The sequence below is a fragment of the Rhinatrema bivittatum genome, chromosome 8 (genome assembly GCF_901001135.1).
Source record: "Rhinatrema bivittatum chromosome 8, aRhiBiv1.1, whole genome shotgun sequence".
NCBI classification, from domain to species: domain Eukaryota; kingdom Metazoa; phylum Chordata; class Amphibia; order Gymnophiona; family Rhinatrematidae; genus Rhinatrema; species Rhinatrema bivittatum.
This window is the reverse complement of record NC_042622.1, coordinates 174,799,855-174,816,538: the sequence shown is the minus strand read 5'-3', so window position 1 is coordinate 174,816,538 and position 16,684 is coordinate 174,799,855. Positions and strand designations below refer to the sequence as shown.

Here is a 16,684-nt window from a genome sequence, read left to right as displayed (position 1 = left end):
TGGCTATAACGTTTTGAAATAAATCACTTTTGCAAAAGTCAAAATTTTCCATCACTGCATTTTCTAGGCCATGTTCTTGTCCCTGGGATAAGCTGCAACATACCTCACAGCAAACAGTACCTTAGTGATAATATCTTTAAACTGTCCTTCTTTCCATGCGTCTGTTGGATGGTTCATCATAGTGATGATGGCATTATCATACTCTTCATATTTGTCATACAGGAACACCAACTCTGCCCAGAGGTGAGCTTGTTCTGCTGCTCTTAGCACCTGTGCACAAAACAGGAAGTCTGAACACATGGATCAACAGATGCCTGCCACCCTGCACTCTGGAATGCCAATATAATGTGCAAATAAGAGGCATGCTTATTACAGCCCACCAGATGGGCTTGATTTCTTAAGCACTGTTTGTGTAAAACTTACAATAATTACATTACTATGTATTCAGAACATTAGGAACAGGACAGACATTCACAGCTTATTTCCAGTTATTTCATATTTTATGATTTTATTAATTCTCACATATTCTAAATATTTTTCTCAAACATTTCTTAATCCGTGACATGTCTCACATGAATCAAATTTGCACCTTACTGTAACTTAGTTACCTTGGGAATATTGACTCGAGACCAGAAAAGTTCCAAGTGCTCCCTCATCTTCTGAGGTTTGAATTTAGAGTAAAGGATTGCTAGCTCTGTAAACATTCCCATATGGGCACGTTCCAAACCAAGTGCTGCTTCCAACATGGTGATCAGTTCCTCAAAGTAGCCACGGTCCTAGAGTCAGAAATAACAGAGAAAGAACAAGCCTTACACAGTGTAAATACACTCTCACATTGCAAGGCTAACAGGAAGCAGAGCAAAGCATCTGTTAACACAGCCATACCCTCAGATTACTGAGCATATGCTGGAGTATAAAAAATCATTACCCACTCCTCTGCCAAGTGGCAGCAAAACATTCACTTGTACGTGCAGATGGAAAGTGGCTTATGTTAGCAAGTGTTTGGATAAATGTCCATGAATGAAACCATAAAGCCTAATCTTCATAAGCAGTCGCTGGCTACTGAAGCATTCATCTTCATGCTGATGCCTCCACCCACCATCATACCACAGGTACCAAACAATGCTCAACTGTACAGACTCATGCCTACCTAGAAGAGGATATCAGACTAATCGCTGATTGAAGTTTGTTCCATTACTCTCTACACATTTTGGAATTCTCATGATCATGCACAACTCAATGCCATGTTAATTAAGTTTCAGAAGGCATACCTGAATATTCTTACCATAGCTTAATGGAGACCCATTTGCATGCATTTCCCCTCACATTTATCTAACTAACCACTTCTTTACCTGGTAGTAGTTGATTAGTTCCTCCAGTTCATCTGCATGCACCACAATATGGAGGCCACACATCTGGGCCAGACGGAACTCTTTGCCATCAACACAGGCAAAGCAAACCTAAAATTTAAGACCAAATAAAAACTTAAGACTGAATGTCATGACAAATAAGGTAAGCAACATTTTCAAAGTTGGTCTCTGCCATTAAAATATCCCAATTCCAGTAAACCCTGGAGGCTGTCTCAGCCTCCTCAAACATCTTATAAGTTATACTCACAATCCCAATGACAATTTAGTATTTTGAATCGTATTTCCTAGGCTGAAGATGTGATTTTCTTCTCACCTCTTTCCATGTGCGAGTACTGTTAGCTTTCCTGGCGCCATCAACAGCTGCCTGATATTCTCCCAGGTGGACTAGTGTTGATGCCAATCGACCAAAGTTTGAGACGTTGTTGTACAAGAGCTTAGCAGCATCATACATTTTCTCGTCATAGCAGCGATCACCAACCTAGAATAGAAAATGTGTACTATATGGTTTCCAAAATGTGACAAAAAGAAAAGCTTCCCTACTAAATACTATCGGTGGCGACACTCACTTGCTGAATGTGGGCATTGTTAGGTCCATTAATAAACTCTTCCAGTTCAGCCAGGCGGTTGGTTTTAGAGAAAGCAAAGATAAGCTCTGTCTCCACGAAAGACTCTCGGGCCTTCTTGCGTGCCATCTGCAAGTATTTTACCAGCTCTTCCCAATTTCCTGAAGAAAGTTTTTTGTCAGTAGGCTTTGAACCAATTAATTGTTGTTCACCGTTATGAAAGCTTTTTATTGTTATTGACACTTTACGAGAAATATATACAATATGTAAAAGCAATTATTCCTCAATAAAAGATTTACTTTGTTCCCTTATCAATGGGCCATTGCATGGGAACAGGACTTATCAGAATTTCACTACCATCCTGGGGGAGATAGGAACAGAATGGAGAAATTACTTACCTGATAATTTAGTTTTCCTTACTGTAGACAGATGGAGTCAGGACAAATGGGTTTATGCTCCCCTGTCAGCAGATGGAGACAGAGTCAGGTTTCAAAGCTGACATCACCCTAGATACACCCCTGCAGAGACCTCAGCCCTTCAAGTATTCTCTTCAAAAGCCACTGTGGACATACTATCGAAAAAATGATTAAAAATTTGAATAAAAACTGATAACCATAACTGTGCTCAAATACTGAATCCCAGTAAGATTATAGATGCCCTGATCTAGGGACCAGATGACTGCTTACCCGTAATCTCTTAGAATAAAATATCCATTCCACGGGCAAATCCTTGGCACCATTCTTGGGCAGCCGTGGGCAGGATACTGAGTCCATCTGTCTACACGAAGGAAAATGAAATCATCAGGTAAATAATTTCTCCATTTCCTGGTGTGTAGCCAGCCAGATGGATTCAGGACCAATGGGATGTACAAAAGCAACTCCCAATCAGGGCAGGAGACTGCAAGGAGGATGGAATGGTATGAAGCTGTAATGCTTCTGGAGTCATCCGGAAGAACTGTTCAACACGACAATATCTGTAGCTCAGAGATGAGACATGCCGAGCATATAGCCGTTTTTAGGGTTAATAAATGCAAGGGAAGACTGCGTAGCGGCCGAAAAGAAGGCCCTGCCAAAAACTCCAATACAAGTTTAAGAATCCACAAGGGAACTGGCCACCATAGAGGTGGCCAGTTCCCTTGTGGATTCTTGGTTCCATTCACCTTGCCCCTGAAACAGGAGAGCGCCGCTACCTGGACCTTCAAGGAGTTAAGGGTCAAACCTTTATTCAAGCCATCCTGCAAAAAATCCAGAATAAGTGGGATTTTGGCCATCCAAGGGGAAACACCACGTTCCTCGCACCAGGCCTCAAATACTCTCCAGACCTGCACATACACTAGGAACATAGAGAACTTCCACGCGTGAAGTAAAGTGGCAATTACTGCCGCCGAATACCCTCACTTCATCAGACGAGTCCTGTCAAGGGCCAGACCATAAGACAGAATTGAGTCGGTCCCCTGCTGTAAAAGGTCCCTTTGCAGTGGGATATATAGGGGGCTCTCCACCAGGAATTTCCATGTCCACATACCAGAGGCCTGGGCCAATCTGGAGATACTAGTAGGACTAATCCTCTGTGGCGCTTGATTCTGTGAATGACCCTGCCCAGGAAGGGCCACAGAGGCAAGGCGTATATAGCAGCTTCTCTTCCGGCCAGGTCTGAACAAGAGCGTCATTCCCGAGGGTCAACTGATCTCTTCTGCAACTGAAGAATCAGGGAACTTTCGTATTGTGAGATATGGCCAGCAGGTCGATGGACAGGAGATCCCAGCAATCTACTACCAGCTGACAACACTCACTCTCCTGGATCCGGACTCTCCCTGCCTAGAAAGTCTGATCTGATGTTGTCTTTCTGCTATATGGGAGGCTGAGATCTGTAGATGTATTTCTGCCCATTCCATAAGGAGATCAATTTCCTGTGACATTTGCTGGCTTTTGGTTCCACCCTGGAGGTTGATGTAGGTTACTGTTGCATTGTCAGACATTATGCAGACTGCTTGGCCCTGGAGTATGTGGCTGAAATGTTGACACATCAATCTGACTGCCCAGGCTTCCAGGTGGTTTATGTTCCAGAGGGCCTTTTCCTCGGTCCAACGACCCTGGGCTGACAGTTCTTGACAGTGAGCTCCCCAGTCCCGGAGGCTTGCATCTGTCATGAGGACTAGCCAGTTCAGAGGGGCAGGGGTACACCCCTGCCCAGATGAGCTTCCTGCAGCCATCACTGGAGCTGAGAGCATACTTCAATCGGTAAGTGGAAGTGAATCAAATAGTCTTGAGCCAGCGGATTCCAATGTGACAGCAGGGAGCGTTGAAGTGGTTGCATATGTGTCCTCACCCAGGGCACTACCTTCTAGGGTTGCCGCCAAACTGAGGACTTCAAGATATGCCTGATGGCGTGGAACTATCTGGTTCAGACGCACCTGGGACATCAACTTCTTTATCCTTCTTTATCGGGAGGAAGACCTTGCCCTGCTTGGTATCAAACCGGACTCCCAGATATCCCAAGGACTGGGAGAGCTTGAGACTGCTTTTATCCAGGTTTATGACCCAACCAAGTTCCTGAAGCAAGGAGATCACCCTGTTGGTCACGCAGAGACTCTCTTCCACGGACTTTGCCCAGATTAACCAGTCATCCAAGTACGGGTGCACCAGGATTCCCTCTTTTCTCAATGCTGCCGCTATGACCATAATCTTGGAAAATGTTCTGGTGGTGGTGGCCAGGCCAAAGGACAGTGCCTGGAACTGATAATGGCAACCCAGTAACACAAAGCGTAGGAAACTATGTTCTTGCCAGATTGGAATATGTAAGTAGGCTAAAAACTCTGATTGTATGGACATAATCATTTTATTTATTTACTTATTTTTAATTTTTATATACCGAAGTTCTTGTAAGAACTACAAATCACCCCGGTTTACATGAAACGATGAATTGCCCAAAAAAGAGGAGGGGGGGCTTTACATGGAACAAAAGAACAAATTTCCAATTTAACTTAGAACTAAATAAATCTTATAAATAAAATATAGATACAATATAACAATTTAACATAGTAATAATGAAATAATATAGATACAAAGAAAATACAATATAAATACGAGAAAAGTTTGAACTCCATTTGTTAATTAAAAAGTCATGATAGTACAATAGTACAACTCGGTGGATAGTACAATAGTACAACTCGGTGGAGTATCCCATTATTTAGGTAATCTTCCCATCGAGGCAGCATTAAGAGTCTGGGAAGGCTTGTTGGAAAAGCCAGGTCTTCAGTTTTTTTTTGAACTCTTGATGACTGGTTTCTAGTCTTAGATCTGGGGGGAGCGTGTTCCACTGTTGGGGGCCTGCTGAAGATAGTGCACGTTTGCTCAATGATGATTTCACCTGTGGGGCATGAAGTGTGCCTTTGTATGCGCTTCTAATTGGTCTGGATGAAGTATGTGGTTGAAGTTGAGAGCTTAACATGATAGGAGCCAGTTTGTATGTCGCTTTGTGAACGATTGCGAGTACTTTATAGATTATCCTGAGTTTAATAGGCAGCCAATGAAGGTTGCGAAGGATTGGGGTGATATGATCTCTTTTGTTAGAGCTTGTGAGGATTCTAGCGGCAGAGTTCTGTACCATCTGTAATGGTTTGATGGTATTGGTAGGGAGACCTAGCAGAAGAGAGTTACAATAGTCGAGCTTAGATAATATGATGGATTGAAGTACTAGCCTGAAGTCGGAGAAGTAAAGGAGGGGTTTTAGTTTTTTGAGGACTTGCAGTTTGTAAAAGCAGTCCTTTGTGGTAGTGTTTATAAACTTTTTTAGGTTTAGATGGTTGTCTAGCCAGGCTCCAAGGTCTCTGACATCTGGTGAGAACATGCTATTTGAGTTTGGTTGTGAGAGGCTTGATGAGATTGTGAGGGGGTCATGGGAGATAATGAGCATTTCAGTTTTATTGGCATTCAATACTAAGTTGAGGCTTGAGAGTAAGTCTTTAATTGGCTGTAGGCATTCGTTCCAATAGGTGATGGTTTTTTGAAGGGATTCTGTAATCGGGAGAAGGATTTGTATGTCATCTGCATAGAGGTAATGGGTAAGCTTGAGGTTTGAGAGTAGGTGGCAGAGCGGGAGGAGGTAGATATTGAAGAGGGTGGGTGAGAGTGAGGATCCTTGCGGGACTCCTTGGTCAGTAAGGACAGGATAAGATTCTTTGTTGTTTATCCTGACTTTGTAGAATCTGTTGCTTAAGAAGGATTGAAACCATCTGAGAGCTGAGCCTTTGATCCCTATATTGGCTAATTGGTCAATAAGTATAGTGTGTTTTACCGTGTCAAACGCAGCAGACAGATCCAGAAGAATAAGCAGGTAGGATTGTTTTTTTCTCGAGGTTAATGAGTATGGTGTCTGTGAGAGATAGTAAGAGAGATAGTAAGATAGTAAGAGAGATAAGAGATAGTAAGATAGTAAGAGAGATAAGAGATAGTAAGATAGTAAGAGAGATAAGAGATAGTAAGAGAGATGGTGTCTGTGAGAGATAGTAAGAGAGATAAGTAAGAGAGTAATCATGGAGCATAGGGTTTTCCATGCAGAAATCAATCACGTGTAGATGGTTGACACTCTAGGTCCAGGATAAGGCAAAAGGAACTTTCCTTCTTGGGTAAGATGAAATAGATGGAACACCACCCTGTATTTTCCTGGGGCGCAAGTACTGGGATTATTGCCCTCATCCTGAGGAGCCTTAACAGGGTAGTCTCCATTGCCTGCTTCTTGGCTGGGACAGGCAAGGAGATGATATATGTCCTGAGGAGTGCTGCAAAATTCCAGTACATATCCTTCTCGTATGACCTCCAGCACCCATTTGTCCGAAGGGATCTCAATCCACTGTTGGTAGAAGAGGGCGTGTCGAACCCCTCTCCCCACCCACCCCAATCTCCTCATTCCAAGAGTGAAGCAAAGCTTCATTGAAGGACCAAGACCTCTGAAATGTCAAATTTCTGTCAGGGCGAAAGCGTTGGGAGTCCTTGGATCGATCCTTCACCGGCCAGGGGAGCTGTAACTGCTTTCTCTTATCTTCTGGTAGCCAGGGTACTGGACATTTGTCCCATTTACTGGCCAGCTTTTCCAGTTCACTCCCGAAGAGGAGTGATCCTTTAAAGGGCATCTTTGTGAAATTTACCTTGGAGGTTGCGTCTGCTGACCAATTCCTCAGTCATAGCTGTCTTCTGGTCACCACCACTGAGGCCACTCTTCTGGCTGAGGTCGGACTAGGTCTGAGCCTGTGTCAGCTAAAAACACAATGGCGGGTTCCATAACTGCTCTGGAATTCACAGAGTCATTCACTTCCCGAGAGAAGAGCAGGCACGAACGAGCTACCAGGGCACAACAAGAAGCAACCTGTAAGGTCACTGCTATTGCGTCAAAAGCATGTTTAAGGATGGACTCCATCCACCTATCATGCGCAGCCCTTAAGGCCACTCCTCCCTCCACTGGGAGGGTTGTTCACTTAGACTGCACAGACCAGCACATCCACTTTAGGGAAATGAAAATTTCTCTCTCTCGCTGCCAAAAGCAGTGGGTATAGAGCTTCTAACGCTCGTCCACCTGTAAAACTTGTTTCTGGGTCATCCCATTCCAGGTCAATAAACTCCTGGATGGCTTCCAGTACTGGAAAGTAGCAAGAGGCTTTCCCGTAGGAAGATCAGAATGGGATTCTTCTTTGGTTCCATCAGAGTCCACCCCAGAAACTACCAGCATCTTCAGGATCTGGGAAACCAGGGCCAGCAATTCGTCTCTACGGAAAAACCATAACACGGTCCGATTCGGTTTTAAACTAGGGCGGATTTTCTCATCTTCCATCCGTGTCATCTGGGTCCCTGCCAGGGATACCCTTGGTGAGTCTAGGCATGCCTTGAGGTCTGCCGATAGGACAGGGGGGAGGGAGGGCTTACCGGCTGAGATTCCGTCCAGACATGGGCAAGTGGATAGCAGACTGTGCGCCTGTACGAAGGCTTGAAGGCCTTGAAAGAATTCCACCCAAGAGAAGGTGGCCTGGTCCATGCCTAGCCCATGAGGTACTTGGGAGCTGGGCTTAGCAAAGTCCAGGGATGCCAACTTTCCCTGAGCTTCTTTACAGTGCTGACATAAGCAAGAATCCAGGTCAGACTGTGCAGCCCTAATATGACAAGCAGCGCAGAGAGAAAGGCGCTTATGTTTGTTTGCTGCTGGAGCCACTGGCAACAGTAACTGCGTGTTTAGGCGGCTCGTGCTTAAAATTTTATGTGCACAGATTTCAGGATCCTACACATGCCACAGTGAGGTGCACACACAGCCCATGCGCCCAGCTTTACTTGTATTCTGTGTTTAGTATGTATGTGCACGCCGTTATGCGCTCAGCGTGTGCTCAGAGCTGACACACACTGCGCGTACCAAAGCTCTATGGCGGGTAATGCTGGCACAAAAATGCACACAAGATGGTGCCACTGCGGCCTACCACACAGTGTGCCAACCAAGCCTAAAGTGGGGCCTAGCCCACCGGGGGGGGGGGGGGGCGCTCAAACCGCTCAGAAGCCCACTTCCCCTTTCCCAACGGGATTGGGAACGACGTCATTACGGCGCACCAAACAAGGAGACCAGAGAAAGTCTTACCGAAACCCCAACGTCTCTGAATCGGGAGGAAAGCCTTTTTTTTTTTTTTTAATTACCTGGGCTCAGCGCTTACCTGCCGAGTACAGAGACTGTCTCCAGCTGAGGGGGGAGAGGGCTTTGGCTATCACCGCCACACTTGGCTTCCTGCATCTGCTGCCTTTCAGCTGCTTCAGCCACATAGTCCAAGCTGGAAACCGGCTACTGGACCAAGGCACCCCCTCTAAGGGATCTTGGAAATCACCTCAAGAATTCTCAACTGGGGGAGGGACTTTTAGGTTTCACCACAGGAGAGCGAGGCTCAATCTTTTCTCCAGTTTAAAAGTAGAATTTCTTCTTCCAAAAGGTATAGCAATACCCATAAGGAAAGCATGTCACATTTGCTGGAGACGGAGAAATACTGAAGGGTTGAGGTCACTGCAGAGGTCTATCTAGGCCAGGGTGACATCAGCTTTGAGACCTGACTCAGTCTCCATCTGCTGGCAGGGGAGCATAAACTCATTGGTCCTGAGTCCATCTGGCTACATGCTAGGAAAGCTCTCATAATTAATACAAAGTCCCCCCACCCCCATGTCCTACAAACCAAGCTTCATAATTTAAAACAGCTACCAAAACTAGTGAAGCTGTTGCCAGAACATCCAGCCTCTTAAGTCCCTATGGCACTGCTGAATATCCAGCGACCAGCTGGATTCTGGGAGTTGTAAGTTTGCTGTCAACCCGACTACCCCATGGCCTGCCTCATCACCATCATACTTCCTTTAGCTACTATTTTTTTCTTATTTCTCCTGCTGCTTTTCACTCTTAAGGGAGCAAAGGGTACAATCTCCTAACCCTGTTCCTTCCATTATCACAGAATATGACAGCAGACCAGGACCATTAAGGCCAGAAGCATTGCTAAGTACTTAAAAGATCAGGGGCACGGGTCCATAGGTTCTTCCTCCCCTCACATTTTGATAATTAAACTGAAGAAATCACAATCTCTTCTCCTAAAACTAAGTCATGTTTGTAAACCATTTAGAACAATTTCCTAGGGATTAGAACATCAGGGAGAGCAAAGTTTGATTCCCACTGCCCCCACTAACACTGACTTTGAGCAAGTCTCTATGTCCCCATTGCCTCAGGTACCCATTAAATTGTAAGCTCTTTGAGGAAGGAACTCATTGTATCAAAATTCTAAAATTAAAAAAAAAAGGCTGTAAACTACCTAAAGCATTATTTGGAAAGGCTATTAAAAATCCACAAATGTAATTAATTATTTTTAAAATATCAGGTTGTTTCATTTATATTTAGTTATGATGGATAGGTGGGCCTGCCAGTTCCTGACCCTTCCAATCTGGATGAAATGATCATGTGCTGCCCCATATCAGGTTTGTTCCTGTCACTTTCTCTCTCTTCTTAAATGCTCACCCAAGCTCCCTCACTTATCCAGTTCCCCTTATTTTCTCTCTTGCCTCCTTCCCCCCCCCCCCCTTCACCCTCCCTTGCTCACTCTCACCCCTCCAAACCCCCCCCCCCTCACATGCTCACCCCTCCTGCTCTCATCAACTAGCCCTTGTTCACCCTCAACCCCTGAAGATCCCTTGCTCTTAGTCCCTCCCCCTTTGCTCTCACTTCCTAGCCTCTTTGCCCACTCACCCAATTATTTACAACCCCAGCTTCAATTTGCACACACTGCCCCCCAATTCCTCCTCCTCCTCACTCATTTTGAACCTGCTCTCCTGTGTATTCCTCCCTGCATCACACCAGACCACAAGATTCACCCTTTCCCTGGCAGGAGGAAAGCAGTGTCTGTGCTTTTCAACTTCTTCCTTATAGCTTTCATATATATTACCAATACTATCACAAGGTCAGCAGGGCTGCTTCATAGATGCTCAGGTTTACAGATCTTCATCCCAGGGTCCACAGCACCATATATAGCCTTCAAATTTCCAGGAACTCTGGGATATCCCCAATGATCCCTTATGAACCCCTGAGGACCAATCAGTTCTCCAGAGTGTGATTACAGGTCTGTCTGGTTAGAAGTAGGCATGAAACCTCAGTTTACTTGGCTGCAAATAGAGCTGCTTACCTTTAACAGGTGTTCTCCAGGGATAGCAGGATATCAGTCCTCACACATGGGTGACATCACGGAAAACTTGTGTCATTTTCTAGAACTGACTAAGCATCACTGAGCATGCCCACAGCTGTATTATACCCAGGTCCACATGGGGTCTCCTTCAGTCTAATACTATATCCAAAGAATAAAACAAACCATGTAGTAGAGACTCAACTCCACAGGAGTTGGGCAGGTCTTGTGGGGACCGCCTATAGCTAGGGGATCACCTATGTGTGAGGACTGCCATCCTGTTGTCCTCGGAAAATACCTGTTACAGATAAGCAACTCTGCTTTCTCCAAGGACAAACAGGATGGCAGTCCTCACACACGGGCAAATTCCTAGCTACATGGGGCCCCCAATGAAAAATGGGACAAGACAATATTTTTGTTAGCAACATGTCTTTTTTTTTTTTACTTTTATATTCTCTCGGGGGGGGGGGGGGGGGCAGCCTGGAACAAAATTAATGGGCTCTAGGTGGGAACAGAGTTGGGTTCTACACCTCAAACAAGTTCTGAAGGACAGATTGGCCAAACCTACTTTCACATCAGCCATCCCTGTCCAAACAGTAATGCAATGTGAATGAGCGAATGGAACTCCACGTTGACTGATTACAAATGAGCCACAGATGTTGCCATGGCTTGGACAGAATGAGTCTTGACATGGCCCACAAGAGTCAAGTCCACCCGGGCATAAACAGAAGGAAATACAATCTGCTAGTCAATTGGAGAATGTCTGCTTGGCAACTGCGATCCCCAACTTACTCTTATCATAACAAGAAACAAAGTGGATTTTCTATGTGCTTCTGTCTGCTCCAGACAGAAGGCCAAGACTCTCTTGCAGTCCAAACTGTGCAGGGCTTGGTTCACCTTGGTAAACATGAAGCATGGGGAAAAAAGTTGGAAGGACAATTGACTAAGATGGAATTCCAACACTACCTTAGGCAAAAACTTAGGGTGTACACGCAAGACTACCCTATCATGAATTAAGATGGGTAAGTCACTAAGGCCTGAAAGCTGGCTGACCCTGCATGGTGAAGTAAATGTCAAAAGATATACTCCTGTGACCTAGAAGGTCATAGCAGCTCAAAGGGTATCATCAGTTGGACCAAAATCATGCTGAGGACCCATGACAGCAGCATGAAGTTTACAACTAAAGGCTGTACAGAAATGGGCTTACCTTCTACTTGGTGATGATAACTACACTAAGATGTAACCTGAGCTGGTCTTAAGGCCAGTGTCAAAAAAGTTGAAGGTAGTCAAGTAGTTTTTGTGTTGAGCCAGAGAAAGGATCTAAGGCCCTTTGCTCACACCACATAAACCTACTCCATTTCAGTCAGAATGACTTTCTGGTGGAAGGCTTTCTGGAAGCTAAGAGAACACAAGAGACATCCTCCAAGAGATCAAAGGGTTGCAGGGTCAGCCTTTCAACATTTATTTATTTCGAATTCTTATATACCGACATTCTTGTATAATGAACAAATCATATCGGTTTACAATACAACAGAACAATCGCGGCAAAGACGTTACATTAAAACATAGCGTCTAATAGAATATAATACAATAGAACAGTCACTAGTAGTGAATAGAACAGTCCAAGTAGTGAGTGAGGAGGCCTGGAGACTGAGATGATAGAACCTGCCTCTACCCTGAGTGATGAGATCTGGAAAGACCCCAATCTGATGTTTCCAAATGGACAACTCCTGAAGGATTGGAAACCAAATTTGTCTCGGCTAATGGGGGACTATGAGAATCAATCTCCTCTGAGCTTCAACAAAAGTATTTTCGACTAGTGGAACTGGAGGATATGCATTACTGAAGTCCCTGGCCTCAATGGAGGGCAAAGGCATGAGAGGATTGCTTGCCATGTGCCCTGTAAGTTGAACAGAAGAGAGAAACCTTTCTGTTCCAGGGAGCCGTGAATAGGTCTACCTTCAGGTGCCCCAGAGGCAGAAAACTCAGTTTGCTACCACCTCGTCCGAGGACCATTCGTGGGGTCTGAAGGGACTGACTAAGTCTGTCCGCCATCATGTTCTCAAGACTGGCTATATAGGTGGCCTGAGCACCATCCTCTGAGAGGGCACCCAGATTCACAGCTAGACCAATTCATGACACAGAAGGTAGGATCCCGTTATCTCCTCACTTGTTGATGTAATACATTGCCACTTGGTTATCCATCTGGATCAGTACGATTTTGTTGGACAGCCAGTCTCTGAAAGCCCATAGCGGGTCCATGAGGTTTATCTGGCAGATCAAGAGCCCTGGGTGCAAAGCCCATCTGCATGAACTCCCCAACCCAGGTTGGATGCATCAGTGGTTAGGACAATTTGCACTGGAGGAATTTGGAAGGGAATTCCCCTACACAAAACTGGAATTGCCCTGCCACCGAGACAGAGAGTCCCAGAGTAATGGAGTGATTTGGATGCAGTCCTAAAGATCCTAAGTGGCCTGAGGCCACTGGGACCATAAGGTCCACTGGGCTCTTTACATAAAAAGCCATGCCATGGGGAAAACTAACGACTGCGGCCATGTGGCCCAACAATTTCAATATATGCCAAGCTGATGTCTGCTGCAATGGTGAAATGAAGGCTCTGGCCTGAGTAGTGCATAGCAGAGCTCCAATAAACTCCAGAAGGTGGTGACAAGCTGAGATGAGACTTGGGGTAGTTGATGAACCTTAGTAACACCTGGATGGTCATGCGCATGGACTCCTCTGCTTCTGCCCAAGACGTGCTCTTGATCAGCCAATCATCCAGATAGGAAAACATTCACCCCCAAGCCTGTGTAGGTACACTGCAACCACAGCTAAGCATTTTGTGAAGATACATGGGGCAGATGTGAGCCCAAACGGCAAGTGCAGGCTTCCCATCGGAGACTGGGTAATCTCTCAATGTGAGTGTAGGCATCCTATAAATTGAGAGTATAGCCAGTCCTTTTTTTGCAGAAAGGAGATCAAGATGCCCAGGGAAATCATTTTGAACTTTTCTCTTCTGATAAATTTGTTCAAGGCCCTTAGGTCTAGGATAGGACAGAGTCTCCCTATTTTCTCTGGAATCAGGAAGTACCTGGAGAAAAATACCTGTCCTCTCTCACCTGGTGGAATTGGCTCAACTGCTCTGGCCATTAAGAAGGAGAACTCCAGAAGCAGTACCTCCTTATGTGTTGGGAGTCCCAAGACGGGATCAGACGATTTGACAGGATACTCAATAGATTCAATTTGTACACCTTCTGAACAATGCAGAGGACCCACTTGTCTGAGGTTATACTGGGCCACAGATTCGTGTAGAACTGCAGCCTGACATGGGTACTGAGATCTGGGCTATGCTCTCTATGGTCCAGTCAAAACCTTATCCCATGTGTTGGCTATAATGCAGAATGGGGCAGCTGCAAGATGCCTGATGAGCACAGGATCAAGAGGGCAGAGGGATAGTGTCTCCTCGGGAGGAAGAAAGGCTTCCTCTGCCCTGATCACAGGTACCTCCCTGAAGATACATTATGGGGAACCGTGACAGACAATCCTTGTGCATCGCTGGAACTCCAAAGTCAGGAAGGCACCATAGAAAAAAACAGAAACGGCCCCACAGGAGTTACCACCCAAAAGGGGCACCCTGGGATAAGTAAGAACATGCCATTCTGGGTCAGACCAAGGGTCCATCAAGCCCAGCATCCTGTTTCAAACAGTGGCCAATTCAGGCCATAAGAACCTGGCAAATACCCAAAAACTAAGTCTATTCCATGTTACCGTTGCTAGTAATAGCAGTGGCTATTTAAGTCAACTTAATTAATAGCAGGTAATGGACTTCTCCTCCAAGAACTTATCCAATCTTTTTTTAAACACAGCTATACTAACTGCACTAACCACATCCTCTGGCAACAAATTCCAGAGTTTTAATTGTGCGTTGAGTAAAAAAGAAAGGAGTGCCCCCTAGTCTTTCTATTATCCGAAAGAGTAAATAACCGATTCACATCTACCCGTTCTAGACCTCTCATGATTTTAAACATCTCTATCATATCCCCCCCCCCCCCAGCCGCCTCTTCTCCAAGCTGAAATGTCCTAACCTCTTTAGTCTTTCCTCATAGGGGAGCTGTTCCATTCCCTTTATCATTTTGGTAGCCCTTCTCTGTACCTTCTCCATCGCAATTATATCTTTTTTGAGATGCGGCGACCAGAATTGTACACAGTACTCTAACACTGGAAAGCAGACCATGTCCTGAGCACTGTTAGAACCTTCACTGTAGGAGACAATTGCAGAGGAGAAGTCCTTCTTCCCTCATGAACCCCTGCATCACGGGGATGAAAACCAAATGGTCACCATTCCTGCATTGCAGGGAAAGCCCAGCACAGTGTCTCCGCAGTTCAGAGTTTGCCTTCCTTATACTCGCAGCAGCATTAACAGTCCCTGAACCGTTTCAATTGATGCAGACATGAGCCCCACAAAGCACAGAGGCATTAAGATGCACTTTGTGTCTCCTCATGCCTCAACGCATTTCCCACACGCTCAGCACGAGCTGCCATGATGAATCCCCAAACCAGCAAACACCACCAGAACTGACACGAGCCCTGCATCTCCACGCTTCCCACACTCAGTGGGGAGCTGCAGTGATGAGAATGGCTTGAAACAAGCCATTACTGCCAGGAACCGCTGTGGGTCTCACTTTTCCAAATCGTGAGAAACTTTCTTCCAGAGGTCTGACGAAAGCTAGCACTGTGCAGCTAACGCCACTCACCAAGCAGCTGCTGTCACACCCTCTCCCCCATATACAAGCCACTGTCAGTTTCCACATCACAGGAACCTTACCAACCCAGCTAAGGGCAGCCCTACCAGAGCTGAAGTGCTAATTGCTTTGCTCCAGTCATTCAAAACCCTTTTTTTCCCCCCAAACAAATAAGGTGATAAGAAAAATTCACTTCCCTGATCCAGAGCACCGAGGAACAGGCTGACAGCAGCACAGGAGGAAAAAAGGCAGGGGAATGAGGAAATCAGCACCATTGCCTTTCAATCCACCTTAGGAAAGGACTAAAGCACCAAAAGGATCACAGACCCCTTGCTCCTCTTCACTCAAGCAGTACAGCCCCCACCTTAAGGGTCCTGCCCACTCCTGGGAGTAAATTATCCAGCAAATCAATCAACTGCAGGTTTTACACCTCTACCATTTGCTGGAGACAGAGAAATACTGAGAGACTGCAGGTGGCACGCTATATTAAGCAGCAGTGTCAGTAAAGCTTTTCTTCTGTCTCCATTGGCTGGTAGGGAGGCAAATCCTATGTGTCTGGTCTGATCTGGGGTATGAGCAGGGACGTGGGGATCCATGACAGACAGTCCTTGTGCATCGCTGGAACTCCAAAAACATGCCAACACAAAATAAAGAGATGTTAAGTCAAACTCTATAGTTGTAGTGGCAGAGGGCTGACTGGCACTGATGGCACCGGCACCACCACCACCACCACCCAGAAGGGAACCAACTGCAAAAGGAAAAAAAAAACACCATGGAAAAACCTACCTAGGGATACTCAGGAAGACTGCAGGACCCCATGATGAACAAGGTGAAAAATTCATATGGGAAGAAAAAAAAAAAAAACAAAAAAAACAGAAAATCCCAAAAACAGGAGAGTCACAAACCACGACAACCGGGCTCCATGAAAAAAAAAAAAAAAAAAAAGACGGAAAGGATCCTGCATGGACATACGGAATAATATATGGTGTGGGCAATGCTCAGTGAGGCACAATAAAAGTTCTAGAAACTTTTACATAAGTTTTCCATGCCAGGCTCCATCGGATGATGTGACATGTGGGGACTACAGTCTTGCTTGTCCTCCGAGAACAAAGTCACCCTGTGTTTCATAGGCAGAGCACAGGCTTTCCAATAGGCTAGACCCTGGTTCAAGGCCAGGACTGGCTCTCTTACAAGCCTAAAGCAGGTGAAATACAAAACAGAAGCAGCTGAGGCTCAGGGCACTGCTGAACAGACTCAAGACCTGTGCACCATGTAACCCAGAGCTAACAATGCCCCTGATTAAGTCCAACTAGTCTTCCCAAGTTCAATAC

General features: G+C 45.5%; 1 protein-coding gene across 2 annotated transcripts in view; it reads right to left on the bottom strand.

Annotated features, from left to right (window-relative positions):
* Window positions 1-16,684, bottom strand: part of CLTC (clathrin heavy chain) — a 281,360-nt gene that overhangs the window by 29,096 nt on the left and 235,580 nt on the right. For both annotated transcript variants that reach the window (XM_029611533.1, XM_029611534.1), the window contains exons 22-26: window positions 1,937-2,094; window positions 1,684-1,848; window positions 1,353-1,460; window positions 609-776; window positions 121-270 (exon numbers count right to left, since the gene is read on the bottom strand). In XM_029611533.1, coding sequence (XP_029467393.1) covers window positions 121-270; window positions 609-776; window positions 1,353-1,460; window positions 1,684-1,848; window positions 1,937-2,094 — 749 coding nt within the window. The remainder of the gene's footprint in view (window positions 1-120; window positions 271-608; window positions 777-1,352; window positions 1,461-1,683; window positions 1,849-1,936; window positions 2,095-16,684) is intronic.